Source organism: Rhineura floridana, chromosome 7, assembly GCF_030035675.1.
Source record: "Rhineura floridana isolate rRhiFlo1 chromosome 7, rRhiFlo1.hap2, whole genome shotgun sequence".
Taxonomy (NCBI): Eukaryota; Metazoa; Chordata; class Lepidosauria; order Squamata; family Rhineuridae; genus Rhineura; species Rhineura floridana.
In genome coordinates this window covers 100,738,345-100,750,684 of record NC_084486.1, presented here as the reverse complement: position 1 = coordinate 100,750,684, position 12,340 = coordinate 100,738,345, and the positions used below count along the sequence as shown (strand labels likewise).

At 41.0% G+C, this 12,340-nt stretch overlaps 1 protein-coding gene across 1 annotated transcript; it reads right to left on the bottom strand.

Moving 5' to 3' along the window:
- Positions 1-4,379: 4,379 nt before the first annotated feature.
- On the bottom strand, positions 4,380-10,624 carry GPR35 (G protein-coupled receptor 35). The gene is made up of 2 exons (XM_061634430.1): positions 10,551-10,624; positions 4,380-5,315 (listed from the first exon to the last, which is right to left on the bottom strand). Exon 2 carries the CDS (start codon positions 5,301-5,303, stop codon positions 4,380-4,382), a length of 924 nt encoding a protein of 307 aa, XP_061490414.1. The 5' UTR covers positions 5,304-5,315; positions 10,551-10,624.
- Positions 10,625-12,340: the final 1,716 nt, after the last annotated feature.

Sequence of the window (12,340 nt, the reverse complement as noted above, 5' to 3'; positions counted from 1 at the left end):
TCTTAATGAGCATGCCTGCACTATCATAGACTCCAATGTTAAATTTCTTAAATTAATTAAAAATCAGCCATGCATTTTTAAAAACTTTTAAACAGCAGAAAATGAAGGTCAGAGTATGGGGCAAGGTTAGTAATGGGATTACAGATATTCTGTGCACATGACTGATTTTTTATTATTTATTTCAACAAATTATGAGACCACTGACAGAAAAAAGGCCAACAGGATTCTGGATTTTCCCCTCTTGTTTTATATTTTAACTCCAGATTCTCTCTGAGTGTTTTGTGTATTGCCATGAAAACTTAGAGGGTTATTAAGCAAGAATTTCTGAGTTCAGGAGTATAAGTTTTGTAAGATTTTGTTTTGAAATGACCTTATGGGAAGCAACAGAATGGCACGGGGGTATTTTCAGTTATACAGCCACTCCCCATGCTTGTAAACATTGAAAAACAGAATAAACCAGGAGTCAATTTAAAGACTAACAAATGTGTGATAGCATAAACATTCATGAAGTAAAGTCCACTTCATCAGATACATGATGTGTTATCCACAGCCAGAGCTGGTGCCAGGCATGACTGAGCCCTTGGGCACCAGTCTGCCCTGGGTAAGTGGCTATTGCATATTCCACCTGAATGTACTGCCTTCAAGTAGATTCCGACTTATGGCAACTCTATGAATAGGGATTTCATGAGGCTGAGAGGCAGTGACTGGCCTACCTACCTCCTGTTTTGTGCTGCTGCATACTCAGGGCTGCCATCAACCAAAATGGCGACGGAGGCTTCTCTAAGGGGCTGATGCCCCTGCCGCCATCTTACTTGATGGCATGCATGTGTGGTACGCTGCGCACGCTCACACACCTAGGGTAGGGGCATCAGCCCCATAGATAAGCCTATGCTGCCATCTTAGTTGATGGTAGCCCTGCATGCGCAGTGCGTGCAGCTGCACAAGACAGGAGAGAGGTAGGTGGAGCGAGCTAACAGGCAGGCAGCCTGGAAGCTCCCTCTCTTCAATCCGCAGCAGGGACCCTGCTGCGGATCATGGAAGGAGAGTGCTACTCTTCCACCCTAATAAGGAGTCCTCGCTCAGGGGATATTTTATGGCGATGTATTTTATGGCCATTCAGATGCCTGTAGGAAGCCCATAGTTCTAGTATTTGGTTCCAGGGCTCACAACTGCATATTTTTAACAGCTGCTAGATTAGAAACAAAGCCTGAGTGTACTCACAGTAGCGGATTGCAGCCTATCAAAAAGTCTGGGGACAACCTTTTTGGCAAGCTACAATCCACTGGTGTGTAAACTCAGTCTCTGCTTCTTATCTGGCAGCTGTTAAAGAAATAGGCAGCTGCAGCACAGACAAGCTATTAGACTAATTGCAAAAAGACCGAGTTTTTCACAGGTCAGAATGTACCACTCAGAGTACTCCACTTGAATAGGTTTGGGATCTTTTGGTTAGGGAAGTATCCTTGCCATAGTTTGTTTTCTTTTCAGTGTGGTGAGCCTGGTTCCTCAGTCTGCTCTTCTGAAGATCTTGTTCTCACTGCCCTTCTTTGTGAGTTTACTAAATTCTCCTGCTTTCATTTTCCTGTCTTGAAAAGTATAGTATTTTATGTGTGTTTTTCAGAATCCCTGGACACATTGGGGATATTTTAAGGTTGCAGGGAAGTGTATAGACTTTAAACAGAAAAGAAATATATAAAGTTTTAGCTGAGAAGGAAACAAACAATTTCTTAATAACTAATAACATCTAAAGGGTAGGATATGGCTTTTCTGAAATAATAAATATATGTGATTAAGTCCCAGAACCCCTTTCACCCACAAGAGGGAATGGGCCTTGTGAGTGGAAGACAGTGGGTCTAGATTTGTCTGGACCTGCTAAAAATATTGTGAGCCTGGGCTTCTGCCTTTGTCTTGTCAACAAAGCAGTACCTTCAAACTCCCTGCTGTTTCCAGCTGTTCCACACCTTCTGAGCCTTGATATGGGGTATAGCTTCTCACACTATGGTCTTAGCCTGGGCCTTATAGGTTAATAACAAATGTTTGCAAAATGACAAAAAGACTATACAAAAACCCTGAAGGGAGATTCAAAAACAAAACCCAAGCAACCCAATTAGGACTGAACATGCTCAATGGCATATAATGCTGATTGACTGCTGGAGGGAAAAAACTGAAAGGCAGAGGCAAGGGGGGAGGAGGAGGAATGGAATGGAGTGGCTGGAAACCTGAACAAGAATGTTTTGTTGCAGTTGCCCTACATACAGTGGAGGGTATTCCACTAGGGCTACTGGGGTACAGCTCTTCCAATGAGAATTTTTAAACTTTTTTTAAAAAAATACCCCCCCCCCCCATACACACAACTCAAAGCCACACATGCTTTTGTGTCTTCCACACATTTTATGCTTCCATGAACTTACCGAAGCTTGTGGAGGCATTTCTGTCAACCTTCTGTTCTCTGGTCAATCAGCTCTCTGCATCACTTAGCCAATCCTAATATAAAAGTATTGCTATGGTAAAGACGTCCCTCCCATGTGTTTCTAGGAGGACTGCCAGCTTTTTAGCCCTTGTTGAGGAGCTTTCCCCTCCCTCATGTTATAATAAGGGCAATCTACATTGACTCCATTGATTGAGGTGGACTGAGGTGGACTAAGGTCTTTACAACCATACCAGTATCATACAATTGTTGTGAGCATGCTCAGAGCTATTTCCTTGAAGGCCATGTTTATTCCTTTGAGCATGTTTTGATTACCAGAGAAGCAACAGGGAGTGTTTCCTATTTTGAAGAGCTTGTTTTGTTTTGTCTGTTTTGTGACCTTGTGAGACAGAGAAAGAGTGAGCAAGTGAGTAACCAAACAACACTGGATACAGTGTGAAACTCTTTCAATAATATCTGTTTTTACTTAATCATTTTGCACTTATTTTTGTGAATTGGAGGAGAAACGGTAGATAGCTTGTGTATGTTTTGCAAGAAACTCTGTATTAACCATTTCCTTGCATTCACTCTTTAAAAGTTGCAGCAGCTGCTAGGTGGGTTGGGGCAGGGCAGGTTGATGGGAGTCATATGCAGTTCCAGAGTATTTCCAGAAAAGGTTGATGGATCTCCCAACAAGCCCCTCCCTTAGCTTAAGTTCAGAATATATTGAATGTGGAGGAATGGAGGAAAATGGTGTTGCAATTATTTTAGCTTGCTTTTTTGTGAGTTAGTGAACCAATGGTCTGACTTGGGATAAGGCAGCTTCCTGTGTTTGCTACACACTGCAGGTCCTACTTGTATTTCTGAGAATAGCTATCAAGGCCCAGCATGACCCTTGCCTCAAGGCAGCACCCTTAAACCACATAGCTCAGTTTGCGGTACTTGTGGTGGCTTTGTAGCCTGGTTCCCACAAACTCTGCTTTAAGATTGTTACTGGCAACTTATATTAAAAGGAAAATATGATGTAAGTTATGCATATAATAGGCATGTCTCTAAATAATATTCTAAATAACACACACATCACTATTTATATGTTGGAATAGAATCATATTGACCCTTTAACAGACAGAAGAAAGTGTATTTCTCACAGACAATAACATTTTGTGTATAAAAAAGAGATTTGCTTATTTATTTATTTGATTTATATCCCACCTCACCTCCAAGGAGTTTAATTTGGCATTCATGGTTCTGCCTTTCCCAGTTTTATCCCCACAACAATCCTGTGAGGTAGATTAGCTGAGAGAGAGTGGGTGGCCCAAGGTCACTCAGTCAGCTTCATGGTTGAGTGTGGATTTAAACTCTGGTCTCCCAGTCCTAGTCCAACACTCTAACCATTACACCACACTACTATATAATAATTATACTGCATACAATATAAAAACTAACATTGATTTTAAGTTTTTAAAAGCCTCTTAATATAGAATAATTAAGCACTGAACAAAGGTATATGAAAACATAAGAGAAAATCAATCATAAAACAAAATTACAAAGCATAACACAAATTCATCATTGTAGATCGTATTGGCTGCCAACTAAAAACAATACTTCAGCTGTGAAAGGCCTGAATAAAAAGAAAGGTTTTCAACAAAAAAATACCGCTTTGAATTTAGAAATATTTGCTTTTTAACAAGAGACATAAAATCAGAACATAGTCTGGTGTTTCAACAAGAGACATTAAACCAGAACATTGGTCTCCATAAGTGACAGTTCATGGGAGCACCATCATTTAAATGTATAAAGTAAAATTAACATGATACCCAATTTCTTTATTGGTTGTGATTCATCAGTTGAGCTTCATTTGTCACAACATTCTGAAGATGAGGCTTCAATTGGTCTTGACTAGACATAGTGCTCCAAAGATGAGACTACATGCATCTTAAAATGACATTGCAATTTCAAGAGTTTAACTGTGTAGCTATGAATCTTGAGTTAAGTTGGACCTAGATTGCATTGAATTAAAGAGAGGCAAGCGGGCTGCAGCTTCCTGGAATTCCTTACCAACCAAAAAATAGCACATGGCATCCAAGCAGCAATTTAGATTGGCTATGCATGAACTCGCATGTATAGTTTTGATGATGGTGTGGCGCAACTTGCATTCAACTTCTCCAGGTAAATTCACTACATAATCAATTAGTAAGCTTAAGTGGAAAGGTAGAAAGCATATAATGAAAACGATCAAGTTCACTGAGATCACACAGATTGCTTTCTGGGTTATCTTTTCTTCCTGTGGACTAGCATTATGTTTCTCCTTGAGGCATCGGATGACTTGTATGGAACAAAACAACAAAATGGCCAGTGGTATGAAAAAGAAAATGGTAAGTCTGATCAGGATATGAGGCAAATACTGATCAGAAGTTTTATAAAAACAAAACTTTTCATCTTTTTTAGTAGAGGCAAGGAATGTGATCACATAAAGTAAACAACAGATCCAAAAAAATAAACAGGCAACAGTAGCCTTCCATGGAGATCTTATTATTCTAGCTTTCAGAGGGTATTTGATTGCAATGTACCGGTCTAGTGCTATTAAAGTGATGATACTGATGCTCATTGGCATATTGATGCAGTGGATTGCAAATATGACCAAGCAAAAGACATCAGTGGGCCACTCGTGGTAGTGGAAATACATTTTGAATGGTAAAGTAAGCACCAGTGTATAATCTGCTATGGCTAAGCTGATCATGTAAACTCTTGTCTCTGTCCATTTGCCCAGTTTCAGGCAGAACACCCACATGGCAACTGTATTAAATATGATTCCAAAGAAAGTGACTAGGCTGTAAAAGATAAGTTCAAAAGTGACTATGTTCTTGTCAATCTTGATAATGTCACTGCAGTTCACCATGATGGTAGGTTTCTGTAAAGAGATTTGTTTTGAATTAAGTACCAGAAATAAACACACACATAAGAACATAAGAACATAAGAAGAGCCTGCTGGATCAGGCCAGTGGCCCATCTAGTCCAGCATCCTGTTCTCACAGTGGCCAACCAGGTGCCTGGGGGAAGCCCGCAAGCAGGACCCGAGTGCAAGAACACTCTCCCCTCCTGAGGCTTCCAGCAACTGGTTTTCAGAAGCATGCTGCCTCTGACTAGGGTGGCAGAGCACAGCCATCATGGCTAGTAGCCATTGATAGCCCTGTCCTCCATGAATTTGTCTAATCTTCTTTTAAAGCCATCCAAGCTGGTGGCCATTACTGCATCTTGTGGGAGCAAATTCCATAGTTTAACTATGCGCTGAGTAAAGAAGTACTTCCTTTTGTCTGTCCTGAATCTTCCAACATTCAGCTTCTTTGAATGTCCACGAGTTCTAGTATTATGAGAGAGGGAGAAGAACTTTTCTCTATCCACTTTCTCAATGCCATGCATAATTTTATACACTTCTATCATGTCTCCTCTGACCCGCCTTTTCTCTAAACTAAAAAGCCCCAAATGCTGCAACCTTTCCTCGTAAGGGAGTCGCTCCATCCCCTTGATCATTCTGGTTGCCCTCTTCTGAACCTTTTCCAACTCTATAATATCCTTTTTGAGATGAGGCGACCAGAACTGTACACAGTATTCCAAATGCGGCTGCACCATAGATTTATACAACAGCATGATGATATCGGCTGTTTTATTTTCAATACCTTTCCTAATTATTGCTAGCATGGAATTTGCCTTTTTCACAGCTGCCGCACACTGGGTCGACATTTTCATCGTGCTGTCCACTACAACCCCGAGGTCTCTCTCCTGGTCGGTCACCGCCAGTTCAGACCCCACGAGCGTATATGTGAAATTCAGATTTTTTGCTCCAATATGCATAATTTTACACTTGTTTATATTGAATTGCATTTGCCATTTTTCCGCCCATTCACTCAGTTTGGAGAGGTCTTTTTGGAGCTCTTCGCAATCCCTTTTTGTTTTAACAACCCTGAACAATTTAGTGTCGTCAGCAAACTTGGCCACTTCACTGCTCACTCCTAATTCTAGGTCATTAATGAACAAGTTGAAAAGTACAGGTCCCAATACCGATCCTTGAGGGACTCCACTTTCTACAGCCCTCCATTGGGAGAACTGTCCGTTTATTCCTACTCTCTGCTTTCTGCTTCTTAACCAATTCCTTATCCACAAGAGGACCTCTCCTCTTATTCCATGACTGCTAAGCTTCCTCAGAAGCCTTTGGTGAGGTACCTTGTCAAACGCTTTTTGAAAGTCTAAGTACACTATGTCCACTGGATCACCTCTATCTACATGCTTGTTGACACTCTCAAAGAATTCGAATAGGTTACTGAGACAGGACTTTCCCTTGCAGAAGCCATGCTGGCTCTGCTTCAGCAAGGCTTGTTCTTCTATGTGCTTAGTTAATCTAGCTTTAATAATACTTTCTACCAGTTTTCCAGGGACAGAAGTTAAGCTAACTGGCCTGTAATTTCCGGGATCCCCTCTGGATCCCTTTTTGAAGATTGGCGTTACATTTGCCACTTTCCAGTCCTCAGGCACGGAGGAGGACCCGAGGGACAAGTTACATATTTTAGTTAGCAGATCAGCAATTTCACCTTTGAGTTCTTTGAGAACTCTCAGGTGGATGCCATCCGGGCCCGGTGATTTGTCAGTTTTTATATTGTCCATTAAGCTTAGAACTTCTTCTCTCGTTACCACTATTTGTCTTAGTTCCTCAGAATCCCTTCCTGCAAATGTTAGTTCAGGTTCAGGGATCTGCCCTATATCTTCCACTGTGAAGACAGATGCAAAGAATTCATTTAGCTTCTCTGCAATCTCCTTATCGTTCTTTAGGACACCTTTGACTCCCTTATCATCCAAGGGTCCAATTGTCTCCCTAGATGGTCTCCTGCTTTGAATGTATTTATAGAATTTTTTGTTGTTGGTTTTTATGTTCTTAGCAATGTGCTCCTCAAATTCTTTTTTAGCATCCCTTATTGTCTTCTTGCATTTCTTTTGCCAGAGTTTGTGTTCTTTTTTATTTTCTTCATTCGGACCAGACTTCCATTTTCTGAAGGAAGACTTTTTGCCTCTAAGAGCTTCCTTGACTTTGCTTGTTAACCATGCTGGCATCTTCTTGGCCCTGGCGGTACCTTTTCTGATCTGCGGTATGCACTCCAGTTGAGCTTCTAATATAGTGTTTTTAAACAACTTCCAAGCATTTTCGAGTGATGTGACCCTCTGGACTTTGTTTTTCAGCTTTCTTTTTATCAATCCCCTCATTTTTGTGAAGTTTCCTCATAATTAAAGCTTGAATAATTATTCTTACAATAGCACCTGGTTCAACTTCTCTGTTTCCTAACCTCCCTGTTCCAAAGTAGGACTATACTAGACTGTAATAAATTGTTGTTTCTAAGGAAGGCATATGGGGCACAACCATTTCCCATGCAAATTCAGCACCTATGTGTGGAGACTTCTCAACAGAGCCCTTTCCCCACCTATTACACTCCCTTGACAGACAGCCTGGAACTCAAATCTGGTGCTCAAGTAACTTGAGCAAGTGGAAAAGAAGAATTGGGTGGAAAAATGGCAGGCATACTCCTCCAGCTCTGTAATTTATTTAATTATTTTATAAACAAAATATATATCCCATGCTTCATTGCAAGCGATAATGTCCTGCTGTCCTGTCTCAGTATAGGCACACTGCAAGCAGGGAATGGGGAGGAGGAGCACTCTGTTAATGTACATGGTGAACATTCCATGTGCAGGCACTGTACTCACACAGGAAAGAACTGTGCCTGTGAAGGTTTGCATTTCTTAAAGATAAAAAGGTTTAATTAGATACATTTCTATAGACAGCTCAAAATGTACTTAAGGTAGATGATTAGATGTCATGGATTGATTGCTTTGAAAGTTTGATAGGTGCCCTTTCCTTTGCAAAATCATGGAGGATGGGTGAATTGCTGGATGACAAGGAGGGCTAATAAAAGGGCAGAAAGGAGGAACCTGGGAATTATAGACCATCAGTCTGACATCAATCCCTGGGAAAATTCTGGACAAGATTATAAAGCAGTCAGTCTATAGGCACCTTGAAAACAATGCAGTTATTACTAGAAGCCAACATGGATTTGTCAAGCAGAAATCCTGCCAGAGTAATTTTATCTCATTTTTTGGTTGGGTAACCTCCCTGGTAGACTGTAGGAATACTGTGGACATAATATATCTTGACTTCAGCAAAGCTTTTGACAAAGTGCCCCATGATATTCTGATTAGCAAGCAAGCTAAATGTGGGCTGGATGGAACAACTATCAGGTAGATCCACAATTGGCTACAGAATCGTACTAAAAGAGTGTTCATCAGTGATTCGTTCTCAAACATGGGAGAGGTAATGAGCAGGGTACTTCAGGGCTCAGTCCTGAGGCTACTGCTCTTTAAAATGTTTATTAATGACTTGCATGAGGAGGTGATCAAATCTGCAGATGATACAAAATTGAGAGGGACATCTAATATCCTGGAAGACAGAAACATAATTCAGATTGATAGCCTGGAGCACTGGACTGAAAACAACATAATGAAATTTAACAGGGATAAGTGCAAAGTTCTACACCGAGGGAAAAGAAACCAAACCAAAAAGATACTTGGCTCAGCAATACTACATGTGAGAAGGATATTGGAATTGTTGTTGATCACAAGCCGAATATGAGCCAACAGTGCAATGTGGCTACAAAAAAGGCAAATGCTATTTTAGGCTGCAATGACAGAAGCATACTTTCCAAATTGCAGGAAGAACTATTTCCCCTCTATTCAGCCCTGGTTAGGCCTCATTTTGAGTACTGCATCCAGTTCTGGACACCACACTTTAAGAAGGATGCAGACAAACTGGCACTGTTCAGAGGAGGGCAACAGTGATGATCAGGGGACTGGAAACAAAGCCCTATGAGGAGAGAGTGAAAGAACTGGGCATGTTTAGCCTTGAGAAGAGAAGACTGAGGGGAGATATTATAGCACTGTTCAAGTACTTGAAAGTTGCTACACAGAGGAGGGCCAGGATCTCTTCTCGATCATCACAGAGTGCAGGACACGGAGTAATGGGCTGAAGTTACAGGAAGTCAGATTTTGACTGAACATCAGACAAACTTCCTAACTGTTAGAATGGTACGACAATGAAACCAATTACTTAGGGGGGGTGGGCTCTCCAACACTGGAGGCATTCAAGAGGCAGCTGGACAAGCACCTGTCAGGTATGCTTTAACTTGAATTCCTGCATTGAGCAGGGGGGTTGGACTCAACGGCCTTATAGGCCCCTTTCAACTCTATGATTCCTTCTAATGTTCCTTTTTAGTCCCCATCTTTTACCTCTATAACTCACTACTGGCTTCCTTGTGTTGCATATAACAATAAGATATAAATCTAGTAGCTTAATACATATGACTTGAGCAGAGTGCTACAATGTAAATGCCTGCAAGAATTCTCCAATAATCAGTCTATAGCCAACTAAATGATACACAGGAGATGTGAACAGCTGTTCTATGTTTTGTTTTGTCTGCTGCCAATTTTAGCAGAGGATGGGCTGCTTTACTCATTTCACCTTCATACTATTTGTCAGCTTAAAATCATCCTCTCCAAGCAAATTTTCTTCCTGTAGAGGAAAAAAATACAGTGATTCTGTATCATTTCCCTTCTAGGTGGAAAAGCACCTGGGAGAAACGCTTTTGAATGTGAAAATGACGTTCAGCCCCTATGCAGCCCTTTTCTCCACCACTCTTCCATGCTTAATTATAGCCTCTAGTGCTGACTCTCTCTCTCTCTCTCTCTCTCTCTCTCTCTCTCTCTCTCTCTCTCTCTAAAGAGTTCTGAGATTGTTCATGCATTTCTCATGTATTATCTAGCTTGTCACTCAGTTACAGGATTTCCTGAAACAGATGTGTCAGTAATATTGAAAGTAGCTCAGTGCATAGATTTATAACATATAATGGAAGCAGGAGTAAAAAGAGAAGAAAGAAACATATAGCGTGAAAAGTATATGCTCCTTCAGATCTTTGATCTGATTTAGAAGCCCATACTCTATTAAACTAATTATGAAGGGTCCCTCATATCTGATGTCCGATCATTCTATTGAGAAATTCAGTTTAGCCTTCAATGGAGCAAAATGTAAAAAATAATAATGAACGATTACCTGACTTATCCAATTGCAGTTGCCCACAAATAAATGTTCAGTAAAACATTGCCTTGATCATCTGGATGCCACAGGAAACATTTCATTTGACATTTCAGAGCTGCACTTGTTCCATCAGATCCCACCTCCTTGTCAGGATGGTAGTCCTGCTACAGCACTGCAAGCAACTGCTGTAGCTTCCCTATCTGAAGTACAATTAAGCAGCGTTGCTGGGGAGGGGAAATCCAAGTATTCCCCACAAAGTGATAAGCTTCAAACGTATATCTTGTCAGATGCTTCTTTCATTCCTTGCAGTGGAGGCTAGTCCGTTAGGGTGAGTGGGGCACTGCCCCACCAACCTGCCCTCACACCCCCACCTGCCCTCACACCCCCACCTGCCAGCCTTCTGACTTAACTAGTGAAGGGGTGGTCCTGGCTGTCAACTTCTTCTTGGCTCTGGCTCCACCTCCTGTATATGGGGTCCCTGTGTTCCACCCTACCAGTCCCAGCAGGCACCAGCCACTACTGATTCCTTGTGCTCTTTTCGTGTTTGCATTATTCACTTAGGCTATGGTTTTTGTTGTTGTATCTACTCCTATTTTTCTCTCAGCAAATCATCTATACGGTAGGGCCACCCTTTTCAGCGGCCCGCTTTTTGGCATTCCGCTAATACGGCAGTTTTCAATTAGAGTAAGGCCCCACTCATACGGCACTTGTTTCGCTTTTACAGCATTTTTTGGGCGTCGGGCACCATTTTATTGACAGAGTTCTGCTTTTTGGTGGGTTTTGCTTTTTGGCTGGGGTCTGGAACGTAACCCGCCATATGAGTGGGGCCCCACTGTATTTAATCATCATATTGATCAAATTAAGGGTTGATACATTTTTCCAGAGAGAGAGAGTGCTTTGATTTTAGAACAGAAGAATCAAAACAGATTTGTGGATGCTAACATTCAGGCCCACAACAGTTGCTAACTCATTGGAAGGTTATATACAGAGTTTGTATCGGGAAAGGGCAAACCCTTATCAATGCTTTAAAAAAAAAAATCAGCCAGAAAGCGTTCTACTTTATTTGTGCTATCTCTTTGTCCCTGTGATACAAAACAGTTTTATCCTGACCTGAAATCTCCGTGTTCAGATGTGTGATACTAAACAGGACAGAGGCTTGCGTGCTACTGGGCTGAACTGTGGCTTTCTTGAAAACCAAGGGGAAGACAAATGTATAGTTTCTCTTCCCTAACAGATGATTGATAATGCTAGACTGTTGTTTCATTTGACTCTTGTGTCACTGAGGAAACATTATTTCTCAGTTCTGGTGTGCTAGCTTATTTGCTTTCCACTCTTAAATTGCGATCCTATACCCAATTATGACAGATGCTCTTGGAGGTCGCTGATTCATAGGGTCGCCATAAGTTGTAATCGACTTGAAGGCACATAAATCAATACCCAATTACCTGAGAGTAAGCCCTGTTGAAATGAATGGGATTTGCTTCTGAGTAGACAGATATAGGATTTAACCATTAGATGTTATTTGTTCATTTATGCCTTTTTTAAAGCACAGGTTTAAATGCATCTCTAGGGACAGAAAAGAAAACCGTTAAAACAATAAAAAGTGGTTTGAATTATTGTTATGAATGTGTTAGAGCTTCTGTTATAGTTTTTGGCAAAAAAACCCACATGTACATGTAGACACATAGTTATTTGATGCTTTCATGAGCGCAAGTGTCAAATTATGTTATGTGTTATATATAATGAGTAGGCTTATTAGGATATTGTTGTCATGCTATTTCAACAAAATGAGAAATATAATAATA